The 25,861-nt window shown below is 35.1% G+C and overlaps 1 protein-coding gene across 1 annotated transcript in view; it reads right to left on the bottom strand.

The window, feature by feature from the left end:
- The window catches only part of LOC123535889 (doublecortin domain-containing protein 1-like), a 102,174-nt gene that overhangs the window by 43,739 nt on the left and 32,574 nt on the right, over positions 1–25,861 (bottom strand). Inside the window, exons 2-12 of the mRNA XM_053527725.1 lie at positions 19,289–19,990; positions 18,406–18,442; positions 17,430–17,530; positions 16,969–17,051; positions 15,705–16,655; positions 15,073–15,268; positions 12,952–13,134; positions 11,555–11,610; positions 3,181–3,274; positions 1,341–1,507; positions 395–490 (exon numbers count right to left, since the gene is read on the bottom strand). Coding sequence (XP_053383700.1) covers positions 395–490; positions 1,341–1,507; positions 3,181–3,274; positions 11,555–11,610; positions 12,952–13,134; positions 15,073–15,268; positions 15,705–16,655; positions 16,969–17,051; positions 17,430–17,530; positions 18,406–18,442; positions 19,289–19,990 — 2,666 coding nt within the window. The remainder of the gene's footprint in view (positions 1–394; positions 491–1,340; positions 1,508–3,180; positions 3,275–11,554; positions 11,611–12,951; positions 13,135–15,072; positions 15,269–15,704; positions 16,656–16,968; positions 17,052–17,429; positions 17,531–18,405; positions 18,443–19,288; positions 19,991–25,861) is intronic.

Raw genomic sequence — 25,861 nt, 5'->3', positions numbered from 1 at the left:
TTTACTACTATTTTATTTCAAACTGGTGATTTGCCTTCAGGATGCATAGTTCTTAGTGATGATGATTAAAATGATGATGATGATGCTCACACCATCATCATCAATGATGACACCAACCATGATTTGGATGATGGTGATGATCCACAGCAACATCTGTTGCCATAGCAATAAAATTAAAGAATGTGCATATTCCCCATATTGCCATCTATCCACTTAAGTTTCACAAAAAATATTATTCAAGTTATTGCAGTATCTGATGGACTAAGGGATGGATGAACATGTGCAGGGGGATGGGAGTAGGGAATAAGTCCCTTCTGGTTCCAACAGGGGACTAACAAATGCACACATGTTTCAATGTTACAGGTTTCAAAATCTATTACATTTATATACTTACATAAGTGAGAGCCTCCTCTACCTCTTCTTTAGACATAGACAGAATTTTGATAGCGACCTTGACCTTGTCTTCCTCTCCATCTTGCATGAAGGAAAGCTGAAATGTATGAATATCCTGCATAAAACCTTATGTCAGTAAGTTTGTATCACTAGTCATTTTCAGAGTACTCACTTTTATGGACTTTTGAGAGAAATTATTTTTCACCTAAAATTTGTAGGACAGCCCCTTTAAATTATAATACATCTGAACCTGCAGTAGATTTCCTCTATATTAACCTTTAGCCTCTGGCGGCAAGTGATTCAGCCTTTGCGACCAGTGCAGACCAAGATCAGCCTGCACATCCGTGCAGTCTGATCATGGTCTGCACTGTTCGCTATTTAGTTAGTAAATTTTCAGTAAACACCCTAGTAATTATAAATGGTATTGCCCAAATTGAATGATGGACCAGTCTATTATAGAAATTTAGCAGGCTAAGGGTTAAGCGACTTCTTGCCTCAAGCAACCAGTCAGCAGCTAACTTTCCAAACTGACATTTACTTCTAATTTCTTTTTGTCATCAGCAGATTCCTGCCTGACACAGCTAGAATGAGTCGCTGCTTAATACAGATTTGACCATACCTGATACTCATTTCAGCATCTTGTGTATATCTTTTTGGGACTCAAGTCCTTATTTTAGTCTAAAGTCTTATGTAAAATCAAGGTAGTTGATGTAATAACAACTGGTTAGGTTTGCGGTTTTGGCATTCGCGTTTTCTCTGTATGTGATTTCAGAATTTATTCTCTAGTTGTTATAGAAACAAAAGCTCATAAAAATTTACCTCCTTATTCATATGGCCTACATTGGCATCACAAGAGTTCCGAAATAACATAAAGAGAATACAAAATTACACAGAAATTGCCAACAATCATTACTGCTCCACTACCTTTAGCATAACCATCGACATACCTCTTTTCTGAAGACTTTTGCCTCCTTTATGCGATTCTTAATGACCTCCCTGATGGTGATTAGGAAATCCCTAGTGCCTGACGGACTGAAGCCTTCGCCAGTGGACACCCACACAGGTCCCAATACATAGGTACCCCCTGACTGCAGACAATCATCTAAAATTGGTGCTGAAATAATATTTATAGATTAATAGATTTTTATATGCAGTAATATGCTGGAGTTTTAAAATGGAAATATTGCAAAACACTGCAAAAGAATGACCATGTATTTCTCAATGCAAAGCCAGCAGTTTTTTTTTATTGCAAACACATAAACATTTAAATTTTATAAATGATCCACATCTGTTTTTTGGGCTTAGTAACATTAAAACTTATCAATAGTCATGTACTTTTTAATGCCATGACACCCATTAAGATGATTTCACATGCCCGAAATGAAATTTACACATAAACAAGGAATTTCTTTTACTTTACGTGTTTATTTCCACTACATGTAGCAATTGTTCATAGATTATACAGGCCTATATAATTATCTCGCAAAAAATGTTTCTAAAAATATTTCATCCTTTATGTTATCTTTTTTGCAAATACATATAAGCATCTTCAAGATCAAATGAACTGAAAAACAAGAGCACCGCCTTGCGGGTGCTGACGCTCATCTGATTTTTTTTGTGTAATAGAAATATTGTCCTACCCATGATTTTCTAAGTCTAAAAAGGGCCATCATTCTTGCAAAAAGCAGGATAGAGTTATGTTTCTTAATGTTCAGTGTCCACGTATGATGGTGAAAAACTGTTGCAAGTTTTAAAGCAATAGCTTTGATAGTTTATGAGAAAAGTTGACTTAAACATAATACTCAACCAAGAAAATGATTTTCTAAGTCCAAAAGGGGCAATAATTATTGCAAAAAGCCGGATGGAGTTATGTTGCTTGCTGTACAGGGTCAGCTTCTGATGGTCAACAAGTGTTGCAAGTTTCAAAGCAATAGCTTTGATAGTTTAAGAGAAAAAGTTGACCTAAACATAAAACTTAACCAAGAAATCTGATATTTTCTAAGTCCAAAAGGGGCCATAAATCTTGCAAAAAGCAGGATGGAGTTATGTTTCTTGCTGTACAGGGTCAACTTATGATGGTGAACAAGTGTTGCAAGTTTTAAAGCAATAGCTTTGATAGTTTAGGATAAAAGCTGACCTAAACATAAAACTTAACCATAAAAAAAAAGTTTCTAAGTCCAAAAGGGCAATAAATCTTGCAAAAAGCAAGATGGAGTTATGTTTCTTGATGTACAGGGTCTGCTTATGATGGTGAACAAGTATTCCAAGTTTCAAAGCAATAGCTTTGATAGTTTAGGAGAAAAGTTGACCTAAACATAAAACTTAACCAAGAAATCTGATATTTTCTAAGTACAAAAGGGGCCATAAATCTTGCAAAAAGCAAGATGGAGTTATGTTTCTTGATGTACAGGGTCTGCTTATGATGGTGAACAAGTATTCCAAGTTTCAAAGCAATAGCTTTGATAGTTTAGGAGAAAAGTTGACCTAAACATAAAACTTAACCAAGAAATCTGATATTTTCTAAGTACAAAAGGGGCCATAAATCTTGCAAAAAGCAAGATGGAGTTATGTTTCTTGCTATACAGGGTCAGCTTATGATGGTGAACAAGTATTCCAAGTTTCAAAGCAGTAGCTTTGATAGTTTAGGAGAAAAGCTGACCTAAACATAAAACTTAACCAGGCAACGCCGACGCAGACGCCGACGCCGACGCCGACAACCGCTCAAGTGATGACAATAACTCATCATTTTTTTTCAAAAAATCAGATGAGCTAAAAACGAATATTTACTCTCTGCAAGTGATGTGATTTCATTCCCTTCCCAGTCATACAAAATCCTTGCATGACTTCGTAGATCTAGTTTAGCTGTACAGGCTACCAAAAACTGAAAAACAGAAACACCAAAAAGTTGTGAAAAAAGAAGCTCCAAAAACTGCCGACAAAAGCACTAAAAAGTTGCAAAAACACTCCAAATAATAAAAGAAGTATCTGAAATAAAATTTTACTAAACTGCTCCGACAAAATTTAGGGCTCAAGATTTTGAAAATGAGTTTGGGAACCAGTCTCAAATCTCTGGCATTTGATTGGCTGATTCAATTCTAAAACTTTAACCAATGGCATGCCAGCATTCTGCAGTGACTGGTCTCAAAATTCAGTTTTATAACCTTGGACATGGCTTTCAGATTTAAATCTAACTTATACCTTTCATTATTTAAGAGGTGCATCAGATTAGAATTCATAGATTTCATCTTTTAAAGAAATTTTGTTTCAACAGAATTTTTCATTGACGGGTGGTGGTTCCACAGAAAAATCATACTTCAACGGTTCCAATATAAGTGATGAAAATTTATGGAATGCACTTTTTATCATAAGTAAGCAAAAACAACCCGATTATTTTGAACAAAATATAATCATTTATTGTCCACATGGTGTTAATGTAGACATCTTTTTTATGATAAGCAGAACTAAAAAGCAATCATTTGGAACAAAATACGGTCATTTATTGTCGACATCGTGTTAATGTTAACATCAAAATTTATTATCACTAAATTGAAAACTGCCATATATTTAACAAATAATCAAGGCCTTCGCGTTGTTTATCGTCTAATTTACCACGGTTCAGAGTTTAGATGCGTAGGAATTGAACCACGAGGGCGTGAGCCCGAGTGGTTAAATACTGAAGCATCTGAACGATGAACCGTGGTAAATTAGACGATAAATCACAAGAAGGCCTTGATTGTTTTCATTCTGACATGCACGTTGATATATTTCAATAAATATTATACTGGAATTCATTTACGCGAGGTTTAATGTATCGGACGTCAGGCGGCTACATGACGTCAAAATTGACGTCATAATGCTCTCTTACCGGTCCGTGCGTCAACCGTTGTTTATCGCAGGATATATTGCGTTTGATTTTCTTCTTTGTTTAACTGGAAATCAATTCGAGCCATGTTAGAATTGAGAATCCCCCTTTCCATATGTTAATATGTCTAATGTATTAAATTCTATTTTGTCATCTTTTTATATTGAAGTTTGTCAATTATTGTTATCTTTTTATTTTCAGTAGCTTTTTTTCAGAATTGATTTATCATAAGTTCCATTTCATATTTTCTCCCAAAATTAATTTTCATGAGGCAAATTAATGTTGTAGGTTCATTCTCTGACTTGGATTAGAGGTCAACTGCTGAATTCATCATTTTTCTCCCTGTGACATATGTACATGCAATTCTAACCTTTATCTTCACAATTCTTTATCATACCGAATTATTTTGATATTCAAATACATTTCTTCCGCTATACAAGTCGACTTTTATTTCGTAAATGTATCACTTATAAATACACATGCAAGAAGTATATATTTTTTAGTTTTCATAATTTCTTTAAAATTATTACTGTTGTACGTGTTTTTATTTTATCATAATATTACTTAAAAATTATTTCTGTTTTATTAAGTGTTCTACTGACTGGATCAAGAGAATTAACAAATAATAATGATAACAATAATAAGTAAATGTAGTAACTGTTATCAGCCTATAGAATAAGACATTAATCCATTTTGTTACTCTCTTAACCAGATCTTATTGACAGTATGGCATGAATTCCCAGGAGTATCATTATTTTAAAGAGAACTTTTCACCTCAAGAAACCTTGGAGAATCTGAGAAAATTTTAGGGGTAAATAAGTTCAGCCCATGTCCTTGAGCCCATCCCAGCCCATCCCATGAGCCCATCCCAGGTTTTCCAGGATCCCAACTAAATAATAACTATCATTTTTTTCTCTGATCAAATCATTTAAAGTCAACTATAACGCTTAGTTTTAAAACTAATGGCTAATTTCATTAATAAGTTTACCTGCTGCAATATAGCTGAATATTTGCATGCAGTGAATGCATCTCTTAGCAGACGTCTTAACTGTTCAATTGAATTTTTAATGCGTGTTTGGTTTAATCAAGCTAATGTTCAATTTATAGAAGAGTAATAAAAATAATATTCATTGTGGAGCCTCTTACAAGTAGTGGGGGTGTTGCCACAAGAGCTATTACAGAGCTGAAACCACACCGCCAACCAATAGCTATTCAGAGAAGAACTTACCTGTTATAGCAAATTATGAAAGAGAAGTAGATTTTGATATGTTAAGCAACTTAATCTTTATTCTTGATTAGTATATGCATGTACATGATTTTTTTTTTTTTTTGATTTTACGTCGCACCGACACATGATAGGTCATATGGCGACTTTCCAGCTTTAATGGTGGAGGAAGACCCAAGGTGCCCCTCCGTGCATTATTTCATCACGAGCGGGCACCTGGGTAGAACCACTGACCTTCGGTAAGCCAGCTGGATGGCTTCCTCACATGAAGAATTCAACGTCCCGAGTGAGGCTCGAACCAACATCGATGAGGGGCAAGTGATTTTAAGTCAGCGACCTTAACCACTCGGGCACGGAGGCCGGTATGTAACATATTGTTATGTTAAATATTACAAAGATATTTATCATTGTGTTTATGTTTCTAATTGATATATTTAACGCTAAAAGATGCTCTTGAGCCTGTTTCACAGAACTTTGTAGGACTTTTTTCACATTCTTAGAACAATATAAAAGAAGCAGTCTTACAAAAATATTCAGTACGTGTATAACCTGAACTACAAAATTTATTTATCTATTCCCCGCATCATACTATCCGAGATTCCAGAACGGAGATTCACTTAGAAATTGAAAGTTGTTGTCCGTAAGTATATTGACAGGTGGCACTCATTAATATTCGCCAATATTTTCGGGCGCTTTCTTTATTTTACACCATATTTGTAAGCTGAAAATATCTAAATTGACCAAAATAACATGCATAGTTTACCAATTTATAACTTGTATGTAGAAGATTGTCAAATACTTGTGTATTTCTTTCAATAAATGAACAATAAATCACGATAAGTGTGACAATTTTCCTGCATTCTAAGTTTAAAGATGAAATACGAATAGAATGATCCTGAAAAAGGTCAAAAAGGTGTCTCGAACTCACAGTCCCGAGATTGGTAGATGAACGTTTTGTCACCACAACTATATCTGCATGTACGACCTGGCGGTAAAGAAATATGTATATCTTATTTGGTTTTCAATATTTATATTTTCATTTAACTTCGGACACCGAAAATTTATTTACGGAAGCATACAGAACATTCTTGAGTGCTAGCTTAATAGTTTCGGACAATACTAAATAATCCCCAATAGACACAATAATAATTAGTTAGGATATTCAATTGGGGGAAAACCAACCCACTAGTCAAGAGCCAATTGAGGCGGAAATCCCCTGATAATAGTCATAACAATTAATCAGACATCACCTTTAAATTAGACCTAATAGTTATGTTACAAGCTTATTCCCAGGTGTATAATTTTGCTGAGTAGGAATTTTAGATGTATTTATATAATGTCTGAAATATCCAAACTTATCCCTCAATTAATAAGTTCAAAAAGTCAGATTTTAAAGATGCTATAGAAATCACTTTCACCTTTTACAAAATTGAAGCCTGGCTTGGCCCGATCAAAAATTGAACACGTCGGGCCAGGCTAGGCCAGATTTTAGAACATGCCAAACCCTCGTACCATCTTAATCTTTTTTCTTTGTTTGCAAAACACACGCTAAGCCTCGTTCTGAAACCCGCGCGCCAGCATCCTCACGAAGCCGAACGGAAATCTACGACGGCAAATATTTTTCACATTTTCAAACAATGAATGCAAAAGATTTCTTGTAACCAAAACATTTCGACAAATTATTTATCTTCTAATGAAAGCCCCATAGTTTGACAATAAAGTAAAAACTAGATGCCCACGGGCAACATGTCGAGCCCGCCAGCTGTCAAAAGGACTAAGAATTGCACATGACACCCTGTCTCATTGAGGCAAACATTTATGCCAATTGGAAAATGATTGCAAACAGTTACAATATAAGTCATTTATAGTAACAACAAAGGGAAGTAAATGTTTAAAAAAAATCTTAGTCCACACAAAAATCCTTACAAGTAGAAATATGTCAAAATACGCCTCAAAATATAGGATGTAACATGCATACTGTACTACAGAAAAGTGGTCTTGATTTTTACCTACGACCAATAATAAAAAAAGTTACAATATAAGCTATTTATAGTAACAACAAAGGGAAGCAATTCTAGGTTCTTGCAGATGATGAAAAATTGTGCCAAGTTACATCAAAATCCCTCCATGCATAAAAAAGAAATGCTCCGGACAAACTCATTCTTGTATCTGACCTTCGACCTCTAAGTGTGACCTTGACCTTAGACCTAGAGTCCTGGTTCTTGCGCATGACACTCCGTCACATGGTTGTGATCAAGTGTGCCAAGTTACATCAAAATCACTCCATGCATGAAGATGAAATGCTCCGGACAAAGTCATTATTGAATTTAGCCTTTGAGCACCAAATGTGACCTTGACCTTTGAGATAGGAACCTGCGGTTTACACAAGACACTCCGTCTCACTGAGGGTGACATTCATGCCAAATATAAACGAGATTGCTCCATGCATGTCAAAGTTATGGTCCGGACAAACAAATCCGGACGTGCGCACGCACGCACATACACCGATCAGCCATTTGGTCAACTATGTCTTCGCTTCTGCAAGCGGGCTCGACAAGAAATCACGATATGTAGAGACTGTTTTACAGACAAAAGACACAGGTAAAGACTCAGCCAATCAGTGCTCGCTGGAAATTTCTAGCAAGGGCCAGTGACGCATTTGGTCCGGGTGGCCCGGGTACGTTTTTTTTTAAAAAAAAGTAGATGTACTTTACAGGCATATATATTCAACTGGTTATTTATGATGTTTATAGAACTAAGGATTCATGCGTACGAGTAATATTATTGTGTAAAATAAATATGACTTTGTGTTTGAATCGATTTTCCTAGCTCCCCGTATCGGGCCTAAAATATTACACGAGGTTACGGAAGTCAGGCGAAAGGAAACGGCCATCCAGCCATCCAGATTCAGTTCAAATTTGCGGAAAAGTAAACAGTCAAAAGGCACTTTTCTTTTACCATTATTGTCGTAATGGCTGGTAATATGCTTTAATAAAAATACATGTGTTGTAGGTGAGTCATTTGCAGATGATACAGTACAGGCCGCGTAAGGTGTGCATTTTGGGCCATTTTTGCCTCAAAATTTAGTGTCCTGACACTGGCGTTTTACTCATTTTTACCACAGAAGCAACAGAATCGGCAGGCTGAAAATGTCACACAATGAAGCGCTAAGTATATGCAATACATCCGCTCAACACTTGCCTTGAATTTATCAAAATTGGATCAGCGCAGATATGTGGAATTTTCAAATCTAGTATCCCTTGTCCCCATAACGGCAGAATAGGAAAGGGATAAGTATTTATACATTTTTCCTATTTTCCAAAAAATGCTATCTTTTCACATAACAAAAATCTTATTCAGTTTTGAGCTATTTCCTTTATGTAAGCATTCTATTAACTGCCTTATATTTCTTTTATTTACAATATATTTTTTTCATTGTCACATTTTCATAACTTCTCTTTACCGGCGACAAAAAACTTTAAGATTAAGGTAGTTTACCTATATCCAGATGTTCTGAACGATAAAAAATCGCAAAATCAACTAATTTTTAGTTCTCAACTCTTTAACAATATCTGCAAGTAACTACATTTTAAAACATTCAGAAAAATAGCAATAATTGTCTGGTATCTATTTTGCCCCCTTTTTTGTTGTCGTACGATACGAAAGTCAGTTTTACAAAAACATTATTCTAAATACGGATGACTAAATTTCCATAAATCATATCCAAAGAATTCACAAGTCTTGTTGGCGTCAGGGTATGATGCATGTATGTTTAAAAGACTTATCATGATTCTTCCGAAACCAGATCTACATATATTTTTGGTACACTGTTCGGAATTGATTGAACACACCTACAGAGGGAAACGTGATTAAATAACACGTTTGAAAATCCGGCTGCAATATGCGTAAATATCGGGCTTTCTTGATAGATACAGAAGCAGACGTTTATTTTTTGAATATTGGCGGGAAAACTGCACGTGCCTTCCATGATGCTCCTTCGGTAATGACCGCGTGCTGATAAAAATTACGTATCTGCGTTATAATTTCGCTCACCAGAAACGTTACTGTATTGAAACTTTCATGTAATTGTACAATCAAATGAAAATGCATGCTTAAGACTTTAAGAACTTAAATTTATATTATAGCTGTTCGTTCTTCACAGGCTCTTATAATATTATTTCATTCGAGTTCTTAATATTATATGTTCAAAGTTCAAACACTAACATGCATGTAATGACGACTGTTTTACTTGTTCTGGCGAGTCACTCCTTGAAGTGCTGGGTCGGAGAAGCGGTAAAAGAACATGTTTATTGGTGAGCTAATAATAAATCAGGTGGACGGGGAAAATTAAAAATCATGGGTAGTGGAACTGGACTGAGGGGAAAAAATGGGCTTTTTTTTTTTTTTTTTTTTGCTTTTTTTTAACTGGACTGAGAGAAAAAATGGGCTTTTTGTTTTTTTTTGTCAAAAAGTAATGTCGAAGTATATTTCGACGAATAAAGAATTTTTTCACCCACTCATTATAACAATGCTAAAAGACGAACAGAAGTTTTAAAGCGGGCGGGCAACTCCTACACCTGGGTAGACCGACAGGAAAGACATGTTTTAATGTTTTGTTAAAATTAAAACATTCGTCAACTGTCTTGTCGGGTATCATAATCACAAAAATCACCTGATCATGTTTAACATGTAGACCAATAGTAAACAAATGACTGAAAAAATATCAAGTTAAATATAATTTAAACCGTTTAAGGTCTTAACACATCCATATGCAAAATACATTGATTTGTTCCTGGAACAAAGTTCAAAATGTTTCTTTATCCTTCAACTACACTAAGTGAATTCATGCAAGTCAATAGTCTATACTATTTGCTCTTCAATCTCGCAATCAGGTCTCGCATATTGGCCGACAAATATCATTTAGTCGACAAATGATTTAATATCTACAAAAAGTTATGTTTACAAAAAAACGCTCGAACATGGCATTATAATTAAAGTTTTCATATGTTTTCAAGTTTTGACTATAGCCAAGTAAAATGTAGTGCATAGACTGGTCAGTAGAACAAACTATGGACCGACGATTTATATAAGGACTCCAGTAATAATCATTTTGTTTGGCGATCTCTGTTGCTGTTTTAAACGCTCATTTCGTATGTTCAAAAAATGTCAAAAGATGTTCTGTCATAAAGTTAAGATGTTTTGTTGCATAAGTAGATAACTTTAGGCAGACATGTATGAATGAAACTCGAAAGCCTTGTAAAGTAAACAACGTTTAGACTAGTACTGTGCAGAAACTATGGACAGTCTGTTTGTGAAATATTCATATTTATGCATTCAAAATGGAAAAATAATACTAATAAGGGAAAGAAAAGTGAGCATGGGTCAAAAATTTTAAACTGTAAATTTCAACGCATTGAGATTTATACAGCATCAAGAAGCAAATGTGTTCGCGAAAATAATGTCATCTATATTACTTCAATTGTTTCAATCCATGTTGTCCTGACTTGTAATAAATGAAAAGAAAAATTTTACAAACAGAATATTTTAAAAAAAATGTGAAAAAAAAAATCTACAGGTCCTACATTTTTTACTCTAAAATGTAGTGTAAACATTGAACTGTTATACTAAGTAACGTGAATAGAAAGCTATACCAGTCCATTTGACACAACTCCTACTACATGTATTACAATGTTTTAGTTGTAATGCATTTTTTCATGAGTCTTGGGAAATAGTTTAGCGTAAACACTCTATTGCATAATTCACATTTCTTTGTAGCGGCCACATGAAAAACCGCATCGGGAAGTGTTATGCGCACCTGTTGATGACGTACTATACCACCCCTGGTTATAACATTTCAAGTTTGAAACAAATCCACCAAGTACATGTAATTACAGAGAGAAAGAGAAAGTGCATCAAAACGTTAACCGAAGTGCGGACGCGGAAGGACGCCGACGCCAAGTCGAGTAGGACAGCTCTCCATACTTCGTATAGTCAAGCTAAAAATCATCAAACTTTCTTTGGACAATTAAAACTGAAAAATGTGTCTTATCAACATTGATATATTAATGAAGTACCTGAAACTTTTCAGTTTGTTTTCCTGACTGCAGCTCTGTACTTGAATCTGGTGAATCTGTAAAGTTAAACAACAAAATAAGTATCCTAATTAACCTTTTCGAAATCACTTGGACCTGTTAGCAAGAGGACCCACTGGTCCTTAATCGCCCGCCTGTACCCAATATGGTTTAAGAGAAGAAGATTAAACTCTATGAGGTTATTACTTTCTAAGTCTATGGTATATATGTGACCCCAGTGCAAGGCCATATTGGCCCAGTGATCAACACTTGGACGAACTTGGTAGAGGTCTACTAGATTGTGCATGCAAGATATCAAGTGCTGTACTTCATGGTTTCAGAGAAGCTTTTTGAACATTTTACTATAGATAAGTCTATATAATATTATGTGTCATCAGTGAGTGGGTCATGATTTTAACAAACTTGGCAGAGATCCACTAGAGAAGTGTACATGCAAGGTATCTAAGCTCAAAGTTTTAGGAGAAGGTTAGTCAAAGTAAAACTATCTGACCCCATAGTGGGGTCATGCTGAGGGTCATGATTTGAACAAACTTGGAAGAGGTAGATAAGTGTCCATGAAAAATATCAAAGATGTGTGCCCTATGGATTCAGAGACAATTTATGAAGCTTTTACTATACAAGTCTACTTGTATGTAAATTTATGTAACCCTGGGGTCATGAGTTGAACAAAATTAGCAGAGGTCCATTACATAATTGTCCATTCAAAATCTCAAAGCTCTGTGCCTTATGGATTTTCCCCATATAATATTATGTAACTGATAAGCCCTTGGATGGCCATTTTGACCCTAGAGGCATAATTTGAACAAAACATTTAAAGGTCCCCATAGTGATGCTAAATACCAGAGCTCAATGATCTGGGTCTTGTGGTTTGAAAATTTGACACACACAAGGCTGGGAGTACAAAACACTAGTATCTATACATTTCAAATTTAAGTGAACTTAAACACTAGTGTCTACATTTCAAATCTAGACCCAATTTCACACAAGACGGTTTCTCTCATGCATCCAAGATAGGTTAGAGATTGTGTAGTTTTGTGAGATTTTTAGTGCTTCTCTCAATTCTGTAAAAGCACATATATTGGATGGCTCAAAATTTTGCCAATCTGAAATTTTGAGCATGTTCGCAAGGTATTAATATTCTGGAAACTGTTAATATGGTAACCTACTTTAACCTAAATTATACTAATGGTAAATATTTACGAGAGGATTAGTTTTCTCAAAATGCAGGTCCTTGTATAGCGAAAATTAAACCCTCGCGAAAATGTCTGCTTTTACAGTATACCAATCCCTGCATTTTAATACTATGATACAAACTAAAGACTCAAGATGCCAATTGCATTTTTATGAATTATTTACTTTATTGCATCACACCGTAATACCTAATATTGTTTCCTCTCCCATTCCTTGTGATCTTGGAGACTCTTCTGGTTTCACAACTGGAGACTGAGACAGTGTTTGAGTACAGACTGGCTGCTGCCCCTGACCTCTTTGTGCCACACCTGCTGGTTGACCTGGACCTAACGGTTGTTGTTGCTGAAAACCGGTCTGCCATTGAACTTGACCTACAATAAGAAAAATCCTTTACAAGCTCCGAGTGGGCATATAGATTTGGTCATGAGTGGTGGTGGGTGGAGGGGGGGGGGGATAGGGGGGATATAGATTTGGTCTTGACAAGTTCATATCATGATAAAGATTCCTGCAAGGTTTAATCAATTTGTATGGAATACATTTTGAGTTAGGCGTCACAGGGTGAAAATGTGCATTGTTTTATACTATTTCAGGGGCAATATCTCTACAAATAGGGGGCGGACAATATTTGGTCTTGTCCAAGCGTTCGTCCGAAGTTAGTGACATGCCAAGCTCAAAAAGTATTTGATGTAAACTCATGAAACCTTGCTTGAGTCTTTATCATGATCTGACCTTGCATACTTGGCATTCTTTTGGGGAATCTTAGCGCCTATTACAGTTATGACCCTTGAATAGCCAAAATAGTGGATTTTTTGTTTGTGATGCTCATAGCTCAAACAGTATATGGCCTAGAATAATGAATCATTTCCATAAAATGTTTGTTGAAGTTATACCCACTTAAGACTGAAAGATTTGAATTATTGCCCCTTATTTGTGACAAACTTACCAGTGGGGAGACACCCAGTGTCCTACAGACACATTCTAGTTTTTCTTCAGTACTGTGTGTGTTTTTGTAAATTAAATGTTTGTATTATATAAGTATATTATTTGAAATAAACTGTTTAAGGACTGTGCATTTTTGAAATAATGGATTAGGTGGGTGGAGTACATAATATGATTTCTGAGGAATTTCGAAGTTACTGTAAAACAAACTTTATTCCAATGTGACAATACATCAAAACCATGAAGTGCTGAACTCTTACTTTAATTAAAAAAGTAAAGTGGGAAAAGTTATCAGTATGTTCGTGTCACAATTTTCGGTGACAGTATTGTATGTCATTAAGCATAACTGGGAAAAACTATAACATGCATAATAAAGCTGAACTAACCATGTAAATGAGATGAGAGCTATTTTTTCTATTTCAGTTTATTACTTTTCTAAAAAACACATTACAATTTACCAGGTGTTGGCCAAATTTGTCATTTGTCTGCACATGCCTTTACACATTAAAGAAGTCCTAACTATAGGTATGGTGTGCGAGAAGGGCCTGAGCGCTTACGTAGTGCTCATTTTTATATCTGAACAGTACAAAGGTGCATTTTCAAGTACCTGAAATTTTTCACACTGGTTAAAAAAGCATTTTTGTACAACAGATAATGACCGACTACAGAAGGTAATAAAAATAACCTTGATCTAGAGAATGAAGAAGTTTGAAATTATATTGTACATTTCAGACAGTGAGAAAGCAAACATATCGTATGTATTATTTAGCATGGATGATTTGCACTGTGACTACATACTTTTTACACTTAACATTTAATTCCACCGTACATACATATATACATGAGCCACGCCATGAGAAAACCAACATAGTGGATTTGCGACCAGCCTGGATCCAGACCAACCTGATGCTTTATTTAGATTAGAAAGTGAATTGTACTATGTAATAAGGAAATGTAAGGTAAAATACTCCTTTTATTTCGTTCATTGAATGAAACATGGCGGACATATTTTTGTAAAAAAGCGGTGCACGTGTGATTTGTGTAACACAGTTTAACAACAATTTCTTAGAAAACTGACCCTCAGCTCATTTACACTGACATATCCTTGATTGATGAACATATATACTGTATAGATATGAGAGACTTACGGTACCAAATACTGTCAACGAAAATTTCTATGCATTTTCTTCTAGTGCACTGTTGGGACATGCTTTTGAGAGTCATTGATACTTTATAATTTACTTGGAGATGCATTTTTTTTATTATTATTAGTTTCTTTTTTATCCCCGTGCATTTCTTACGCTGTTACGATAATCTCAGTTTTACATCGGAATTTCGCATTGTCGAAACAGCATAGTCCTTAAACTAACCTTGACCTGACGGTTGTTGTTGGAAACCAGTCTGTGGCTGACTCTTACCATGCTGTGTAGGGAAGCCCGTCTGTTGAACTTGGCTCCCATGGAAACTCGGAGCCCCCTGCACCTGGGACTGACTCTTTGAGCCCTGAGGGCAGTTCTGCTGGTAGTTGACAAACTGTAACCCTCCTTGCTGTTGTTGTTCCCCAACCTGTATAGGCAATAGCTCCTATTATATTCTCATTATATTTTTGTGAACGAACAGTTCTTAGAACTTACATTAATCATTTTCAAGACTCTTTACAAATGGAAGCACCATAAACGAAATAGAGGTAATGCGGACTTCAGCAGTTTTGTCTAAATACAGCACTGGTAGGGTTTGAACTCATGACATTCCTTCCATATAATATATTTATGAAAGCGTAAAAAATCCATATACGAAGACAGTTTGTATGTTACCTTAATGTTTATTGAGCACATCCACTGCTTAAATATTTTGTCAAATCGTAAAATAAAACATTAAATCATGTGTAAGACATTACTCTGAATGAAAATTCCTAACTGTTTTCAAATAATGCATGATGAAACATCTTAATACTTTCACAGCTTTAAGAAAGGAGGCTAGTATTTATTTTGCAGCACATTACCTGATATTGCTCCAGTTGTTGCTGACTAGCTTGTGGTTGGCTGAAGAACACTGGTTGATGGTACTGGTGGTTATTGCCAGTATGTTGCTGATATGCTGCAGGCTGTTGGGAGCCAGTCGGTTGTTGTTTAGAAACATGCTTAGCTGGCTGTTGTTGCTGGTTGCAAGTCTGTCCAGGCTGTTGTGGTTGACTTCCATTTGGTTCCTGCTGCTGACTTCCTGTGGGTTGCTGTTGATTGTACATTTGACCAGATTGCTGCTGATGTGAGCCATTTGGTTGTTTATTATAAACTTGATCTTGTTGTTGATGATGGAGGTTGTTTACAACTTGTTGCTGCTGGTTGTAGAGTTGTTGCTGGCTCAAACTTGGTTGTTGAGGTAGGTTATAGACAGGTTGCTGTCGAATGTACATTTGACCAGGCTGTTGTTGCTGACTTTGTTCTTGTTGTTGTGAGTAAGCCTGTTGTTGGTTATAAACTTGCCCAGGCTGTTGTTGCATACCACTTGGTTGCTGTTGTTGGCTGGAAGCCAGTCTTGACTGGGGTTGCTGTTGCATACCATTTGGTTGCTGCTGTTGTTGAGTAGGTTGTTGTTGGCTTCCAACTGACGACTTTTGGCTGTAACCCTGCCCAGATTGTTGGTGTTTTTGACCATTAGACTGATGCTGGGAAAAAATCTCACCTAACTTTTGTTGTTGTGGTTGTTGGTCTTTGGACTGATGTGGAGCATATTGTTGGGGTCCACCAGACTGGTGGGGATGGAACTTCCAATCTTGTTGCTGTTGTGAAGGACCAGTAGACATTTGGTTGTATAGCTGGCTTTGTTGTTGTTGTCCAGTTTGAAATTGTTCCAGCTGTTGTGGCTGTCCTTGTTGAACAAATTGCTGTTGTTGTTGTTGCTGCTGAGACTGGCTGAAAGACTGTTTTGCTGGCTGTGATTTTTGACCTAGATTCTGAATAATCAGAAACAAGATGAACTAGTGCTTCTTTTTAGAAAATTGTATGTCTCCAACAACTGCCTAATGATGTTTTTACTTTTCACTGTATTGTTTCTGTATCGTGAAACAGGTCTATGATATTATCTTATATGGCCAGACTAAGGTATCGTGATACAGTAAATTGTGATACATCTATATTGTTACACCCTTAAAACTGTTTATATAAAAATCTAATCCAGTTAAGACAGTTGACAAATTTGATAGAAGGCGGACATTGTTTTCATAGTCTCTCATGGCAGTAAATGTGAATATTATACATTGAACTTACATCTGCAGATAGTCTGTTACTAACATTCTTCTGATCTTCTGCTGACAAGACATGATCTCGATTTAGAGGTGATTTGGAATAATCTGTAATATATACAGAGAGACACATAGTGAATAAAATAATTGTTATAGATACCCTTTAGACAGAAGTATGTTCCTCTTCAATGGTTAATATTGAAATCAAACAATAATGATATCAGAGTCATACAATTTCCAAAGGTACTGGTTATCTTCTGTCAATAAGCCTGTCAGTATAAGAGACAATAGAGGTACTACCAAAACTAAAAAAAATACAGGCTACTGAAGTAAAGTTTGTCATGTGAACAATATTGCAAGACTGTAATGCCTAGAAAACACCATCTAATGTTCGAAAATTTCAGAGATGGGGTGGCACCAATACCCATTAAAAACAAGTCAATATGAATGGTTGTCTGCTCAGGAAATAACCTAAAAGCCTACTACCTGATGCATCGCTATTCCTTGCACCAGCTGTTGTTTGGGCAGATATTTCACTAAGGACCTCGAAGATGTTTCTGGCTGGGCAAACATTTTTTGAATCATTTCTGAAATAATTTAATCAATGAAATATCATTCAAAAGAAGAACAAAATGGCCATGATGGCCCTGTATTGCTCACCTGATTATCATAGCACTTAAGAACAAGAAAGACCAAAACTTAAACATGAAAGCAGGTCAATAGGTAAAGGTCAGTCATGATCAAGGATGAAATCTGCATGCAAAATCATGCACATCCGCCAAATCCTTACGAAAATTTAAAATTAGCTGCTGTTTATTTTCGGGATTTCAGGGTATTTTGCTAGGTACACATTTTAAATACTAAATTCAATTTTCATGCAATCATTATACTGAATTAAAATAATCCAAACTGTGACAGATGCATAAATTACATGAATTACTACACATGATTTTGTAAATTAAAAAAAGCACTGCTGTTTTTGAAATATTACAGGTAATACTGTTTATTTCACTTATTAATAGAGAGAAATAAGATGTTTTTTTTTTCTGCCAGCAACCAAAGAGCTATAAAATAAATAGATTGGCAACTTGAAAGGCATATAGAGCAAATCTCGCCAACCTCCCGTGACAAAAAAACGAGATCTCGTTACCGGAAGTGGCGCTTTCTCCACGCGTCATTTTGTATGCGAAAGCAATTATTCATCGGTAAAATAATTATCACCGTATGACCATGCACGCTTCTTTCGATGGCAAAAAAAACCCCTGTACTTCGTGTCTTAAGACCATTTCTCATTAAACTAATTTTGTTTTAGAAGCCAACATGTATTTTAAATGTAGTTTTAAAGGTACAAATTGTAACTGCATGCTCGCCGATGTTTGTTTTTAGTAAGATAACGCCGAATCACGCTCTGACACGAGCTCACGCGAGATTACAGCCAGTTGCCATTCTGTGTATTTTATACTTGTTTGCAGCAACTAAGGGTGACTCCCACAAGTACACTGCAAAGACAAGATTTCAGTTTTGAAACAATCTATTTTTATTTTGTCATTTCAATCAAATCTGATATAGCACGCACCTTTGACTGGAAACATGTTAGGTTCAGCTTTGATAGCCAGCTTTTGGTAACAACAAATAGTATTTTACCTATCCGCTAAGAACTTCAGTGGAAACTTGTTTTCTACATTCGAGGAAATATTGTTGCACCACAGCCACACTGGGTCTCAAGCTGGTATCAAACTTGGCAGTTCTAAAGTATATGTCCACCAGGCTTGCCCAATCAGAGACTCTTCTTTCTTCGTATTTTGGGTGGAAGCGCGGCAGATTTCCAGATTTCAAGATGTGTGTCATGATTACTTTTGCTGTTACGCCAGATTTTAGAGCAGTCTTTACTTCTTCTTCGTATGGATATCTAAATGTAACAGTTGTAAGAGCATTTTGTTTAACACAAACATGAAAATATTTTTATCGGTAAGTGCGGCTGCATGCAGTAATTTTTATTTCAATAAATGTTTAAGCGGTCCATATTGTGTCTCTTAAAGAGATTTGCAAAGATCGATACAATAAAAATGTATACAGTTTGCATGTTTTGTGTAAATTGTAAAAATTCTTATAGGTCATAGTCAAATGAAATGTTAAGTTTTGCTTATTGGAATTAAATGAAGTCTGCTATTTATCTATACCAATTTATTATATATTAATTTTATTACACATACCTTGTGTTTGGATTTAAGAGCGAGTAAAATAACATAGCCATTGACCAAACATCAATGCACTTTAATTCATCAAGAGTATTTGTCTTTGTATTGTCTAGGTGAATTTCTGGTGCTATATATACACCGGTGTACCTCTATTGACATTATCTGTCCTGGTGTGGATCAATGAATTTGTTTGCACCAGAAGTGACCGACTCTCTCCGAAATCGCTTAATTTTGCAATTACAGGCTTTTCCATCCAAAATTTATCTAAGCCTTGCTTTCCCAGGCAATGCTGATTTGACACAAGGACATTGTCAGGTTTAAGATCGCGATGTACTATATCATTTTTATGAAGAAAATTCAATCTTTTGCAGATATCTTCTGCAATAATAAGCTGAAAGTGTTCAAACCCCACATAATCACTAGCATCTAAATGTTTTTGCAGTTGATTCAAATTAGATATCTTTTGTGGATGTCCAAAAGGTGAAAAATCAAAATGTACATATTCCATAAGGAAGGCAGTTTTTTCTTCAGATTTTACAATCCCTTCAAAGTGCACAATATTGGGATGTTTTATTGAGCTGACAAGTTTCGCTTCCTTTACAAACAAGCGCTCATGATCTTCACTGTCACCAAGCATCTCTTTCATTATAACATAGCTTTCTCCATTTTGGTACAGAGACACTTTACCAAAATTTCCACTGCCAATCGCCCTTGTCAATTTTAATTCATCTATGTTGGTTGAAGGTAAGTCAAAACATTCTGACTGTAACTTTGATGGTCGCTTTAAAGGCTGTGCCAGCCGTGGAATTGCTGGTACTTTGAAGCTCATCGCTGTAGCTAGAAGTATAGCTGAAAAAAAGCAAGCCAAAATTAAGTAAATTCACTGCAAATTAATGTCTATCTGTCATAAATTCATTAAGGTGTATATAACCACAGGCATCTGAGTTTTAGGCCCGGAACAGAAAACGACGTACATTTGATACATTTCTCTTGTCCATTAGCCCAGCGACCATATTCTATCTATGAAAATATAGAAAAACCAAGAGCTGTCACTATTGGTGACAAATGCCACCGAAACATGCCCAAGAATTATACAGCTGTATGCATAAAAAAAATCACACATCATTTCGTGACCTTGACCTTGACCTTGACCTAAGAGACAGACATTCTCAATATGGTTAATATTTATTTCAATTATTTTCAAATCCCCTGATAAATTGCAGAGTTATGAACCAGACTAAAAAAAAAATTGACTTCTCAGAGTGACCTTGACCTTGGAGCTAGGGGTCTGGGTCTTATGCATGACACGTCATCTCATTAAAGAGAACATTTATGCCAGGTAATTTCAAAATCCCTTCATCAATGGCAGAGTTGTGGACTGTATAAGCAAGAGACCCTGTTAACCTTTAACCTCTAAGTGTGACCTTGACCTTAGAGCTATGGGTCTGGATCTTGCACATGACACATTGTCACATTATGAGGAAATTTATGCCAAGTAATTTCAAAATCCCTTGATGAATGGCAGAGTTATGGACCGGACACGAAACAGACCCTGTTAACCGTAGACTTCTAAGTGTGACCTTGACCTTGTATGTTGGGGTCTGAATCTTGCGCATGACACGTCGTCTCATTATGGTTAAAATTTATGTCAAGTCATTTGAAAATCCCTTCGTGGATGACAGAGTTATGGATCGGACATAAAACAGACCATAACAACCTTTGACCTCTAGGTGTGACCTTGACCTTGGAGCTACAGGTCTGGGTCTTGCGCAAGACAAGTCGTCTCAATATGGTGGACATTTATGTTAAGTAATTTCAAAATCCCTTTATGGATGAAAGAGTTACAGGCCGGACAAGAATTAACCGGACATACGGACGCACGGACGGACAGACAATGCAATTTTAATATGCCCACCTTCAGGGGGCATAATAAAAACAAAAAGTCCAAGAAAAGTCAAAGTAAACTTATATTCCTCCCTCCCAGAAGACTGGCCCCCGTCCCTATGTTTGTTCTTATTTACTTATATAAGTTTTCTTCATGAAGAGGGAAGTTATTCCAGTCGGTTGTTTCTATATTGTTTATGTTTGTTTGTTTTGGGTTTAACGCTGTTTTCATCAGTATTTCAGTCATGTTACAGCGGGCAGTTAACCTAACCAGTGTTCCCGGATTGACAGTTTTTGTAAGGCCCGGTGAAATTTGGCTTCAATTGCTTCACAAATTTGTCTTCAATGGATAATCAGCTTCTATTACTGTCACTTTTTAGCTCTACTATTCGGAGAATGGGGGGAGTTATACTACTCGCCCCAGCGTCGGCGTCAGCATTACCCTTCTTGGTTAAAGTTTTTCTGCAACCTTTGTTTTTCTGTTATGTCTTTTTAACTATTGCTTATATCTTACTGTAACTTAACATAAACATTGTCCAATATACAAACAATGTACGTGTATGGGTTGAGCCCATTATACCCAAGGTCAAGGTCACCAAGCTGTTATACTTAGGTTATTTTTAAGGTTAAAGTTTTTCGGCAACCTTTGTTTTTCTGTCATATCTTTGTAACTATTGCTTATATCTTACTGTTACTTCACATAAACAGTGTCCAGTATACATACAATGTATGTGTATGGGCTGAGCCCATTATACCCAAGGTCAAGGTCACCAAGCTGTTATACTTAGGTTATTTTTAAGGTTAAAGTTTTTCGGCAACCTTTGTTTTTCTGTAATATCTTTGTAACTATCGCTTATATCTTATTGTAACTTCAAATAAACATTATATATCCAGTATACAACAAAAGTATGTGTAGGGGCTGAGCCCATTATACCCAAGGTCAAGGTCACCAATGTGTTATACTAAGGTTAAAGTTTTTCGGCAACCTTTGCTTTTCTATCATATCTTTGTTACTATTGCTTATATCTTACTGTAACTTTAAACAAACATTGTCCAGCATACAAACAAAGTGTGTTTAGGGACTGGGCCTATTATACCCAAGGTCACCAAGGTCTTATACTAAAGGTTATTTTTAAGGTTAAAGTTTTTCGGCAAACTTTGTTTTTCTGTCATATATCTTTGTTACTTTTGCTTTTATCTTTATTACTATTATTTTTATGTAAGTTCACATAAACATTGTCCAGCATACAAACAAAGTATGTGTAGGGGCTGGGCCCATTATACTCAAGGTCAAGGTCACCAAGGAGTAATACTTTGAATTATTTTCATTTAAATTTTTTTCGAAAGCTTCGTTTATGACATATCTTTGGTACTTTAAAAGATAATGACTTGAAATTAAAAGTGTTTGTTTATAATCATCTGCATGTGTGGCTATACATTACCATAACCATAACTCCAATTATGTTTTTGACAGAATTATGCCCCTTTTGTACTTAAACTGTTTTTGCAATTTTCGGTTTCTTTTTTTTTTTTTTTTTGATTTATCGTCGCACCGACATATGATAGGTTATATGGCGACTTTCCAGCTTTAATGGTGGAGGAAGACCCCAGGTGCCCATCCGTATTTTCGGCTTCTGGATACTACTTTAATGCAATATAAGATAAAGACGTGAAACTTAAAATGTATCTTTATCATCATCATCTGCAGGAGTGGTAACAATCCCCATAACTCTGATTTGTATTTTTGACTGAATTATGCCCCTTATATACTTATTTTTTTTACAAACTTCGTTTTCTGGCCCTGTGTTCACAAAACATTTTCAGTCTCAGCTGAGTTTGATAACGAAACTTTATTTGTCATTTATATATAAATGGCATGATTAAAACTAAATTTCAAGTTCATAACCATTTTCAAGCAACTATTCAGTAAGGGTGGTCAGTCTCAGTTGGAATTAAACCTTGAAGGTTTAGTAAAATTGATATTAAAATTTCAAACTCAAACTCAGCTGAGACCGAAAAAAATGTTTTGTGAACACGGGGCCTGGAGTAACTTATATAGACAATTTGTCATTAGGCACAATAGTTAATTGCCTTACAATTGGTAGGGTTCTCAGTAATTAACAGTTACTATTTTTGCAAACTTTCACAAGGCTGTATGGTTTAGCAATCAGATACAATGTGCTATTTTAGAGACAAAAAATTTACATATGAAAGGTTTTCTGCATTTAAAAAGAATAACTATGCAGCCAGGAAGCCAGGCTACCATCAAACTTGAGATGAGATTCTAGTGACGATTTTCCACCTATAAATACATAACCAGGATACTACTTTTCTTAATGGATTTATTATTACATGTATTTATGATACTTATTCAGTCAACTTTATTCAGTCTTCTATATATTTTATTCAATGTCCTTGAATATTAAGTCAACATTGGTAGCCTAAAAATAATTCCAAAAATATATGTTCTAACATCAGACCTAACATGCTACTCTTCTACTCATATATTTTTGTTTCTTTGAGCTCCCTCTCTCTCAAATCGAGACACACCCCTTATTCCTCTCTTACAATCAACATTCACTTCATGCTCTAACTCCCTAATTACATCAATTAACAACTATCATTCATTGTGTTATAATGTTATCAGTTTTACGAATGAAGTGCATTTATTTCATTTTGTTTTTTTTTAAAAAGGAAGAGAGAAAGAAACAATGATATTTTGTTAACCCACAGCTCTTATTCTTCTCACAACAATTAACTCTGGAATTTCATTGATAAAAGATATCAACAGAGAATGTAATTGACTCTAGTTTATTTGACATTTCATTTAATTACATTACAGATTTATTGTAGGCACATAGACTGGTGTATAATCAAACAAATATTAGGATACGTGCAGAACACACAGAATGTAAACTTATCAATATTAACTGGTGATATTTTCAGTATTAAAGTATTATGTTCTGATATTTTAAAGTGACACTTTGACAGAATTTGTCTAGCACCAATATTATGTTGTTTATTCTAATTTCACATTGCTATGCAAGTTTTAATTCAAGTGAAGAGGAGATGTACTGTAGTAGAGTTTATCTGTTAATCTAAAGCCAGACTCTTTAAGCTCCGCCTACATATTATATTTCATTGTAGTATGAGTAAGATCTTTATCAGAGTTTGATCAACATACAGTCATAGCTGATCATTACAATATATATTGTTATAGACAGTCTTTATTCATTTAATCTTCCCATACAATTATAACTCGGACACTTTACAGTCACTTTACCTAACAAACTCACAATTGTCAGTCACATACATAGAGATCTCATTTACCCCTATTAGTTTCCCACATTGATAAGTCTTTGATTACTAATTTGGCATCACTATACAAGCTAGGGGTCCATCTTAAGCTCTTTTGATATCTAACTGAAACTAATATAATTATACATCAATGTATCAATGTACTTAAATAATACTTATTCATTAACACATGGTGAGTAGACCTGAGCATAATAATAATCGCAGACTTTATATGATTATGAAATATTTCTATATGACATGAAATATAAATAATTATGAAATGTAATTGCATAATTTACTCTCTGTTATAAAAGCATACATAGAAAACAACAGGAACAACCAAAAAAAAAAAAAAAAAAAAGAAAATAAACATCAAAAAATTTTATTGTAACATGGCCTGTTTATTATGACTGAATTATTATATCCCGATCCATATTCAAAATCTCATCTTTTTTAAAAATGCACATGATATGTTTAAGCATTAAACATTATTTTCATGTATCATCAGTATGAAACCCGTTTTCTGATATTCCTGCCCTTAAAATAGCATGCCTCCAGATCGTTCGACAACAAAGAACATAATTTTTTTAGATATCTTGAAATAAATGCTATATATCTTAAGAAGGCTTTAAAACTTAATTACTGACAAACTTTCTGCTATGGAAACACTTGAGAATTTGCTGTTTTTACAACTTTTTACGATGGAAATTGAAAAGTGTTTGTCATGCTTTTACTCCAGGTAAACTGTCTCAATTTTTGACATTATTATTCACTACTTCAGCTATAGCGCTATTGGTTACGATGTCGGGAAAATGTCTTTATTGCCGCGGCAGTCCAATGTTCGATTCCCAACTCGGACATCATTTTTTCGTGATTTGGAACTGTTTAATAAATGTATATGTAAGAAACAAAAATTCATATTCTAATGTTCATGATATGATCAAACTTCAATTTGAAATAAAAGTATTTTTTAGCTAAATCTTGAGGCATGCTGCTTTAAACTGTATCTTATTATTTTTTTTCTAAAAACTTAACATTTATTTTCCTGGAAAAAAAAGAGGTAAAATGCCCAATAATATGAAAATCAACATAAATAACAAGTTTATCTTCTATGATCACTGTGTGTGCATCATTTTTGGACACTGAGGTTTTTTATCTTACTTTTTTTCTCTTTCCCAAATTTCGGGCAGGAGGGTTAGTAGACTGGCATCAGTCATTAGAGTCATAAATGTAAAGCACTTGGCCATAAAATCAATCCACTTTGATAGCACTTTCTGAAAAGAATTACAATATCTCTAACCTCTGACTCTATGGTTTTCTTGGAAATTATCAGTGTCAGTATGAAGAAAGAATAAACTTTATTACAGATGATCTCAACAGACTTTGTAAGTCTAGAGGGTTAGTAAAACTAAAGATAAAAAATGCTGGCCTTACTGACCTTGGAAACATATGCATGTGTGAAGTTTCAATCTAATATCCCTAATTTTTTTTTAGATTTATTAAGTTTCATGAAAAACTTGTGAATACAAATTTTATTAT

The sequence above is a fragment of the Mercenaria mercenaria genome, chromosome 17 (genome assembly GCF_021730395.1).
Source record: "Mercenaria mercenaria strain notata chromosome 17, MADL_Memer_1, whole genome shotgun sequence".
NCBI lineage: Eukaryota > Metazoa > Mollusca > Bivalvia > Venerida > Veneridae > Mercenaria > Mercenaria mercenaria.
Note: the sequence above shows the minus strand (reverse complement) of the source record. Positions and strands in the feature narration are given on the sequence as shown.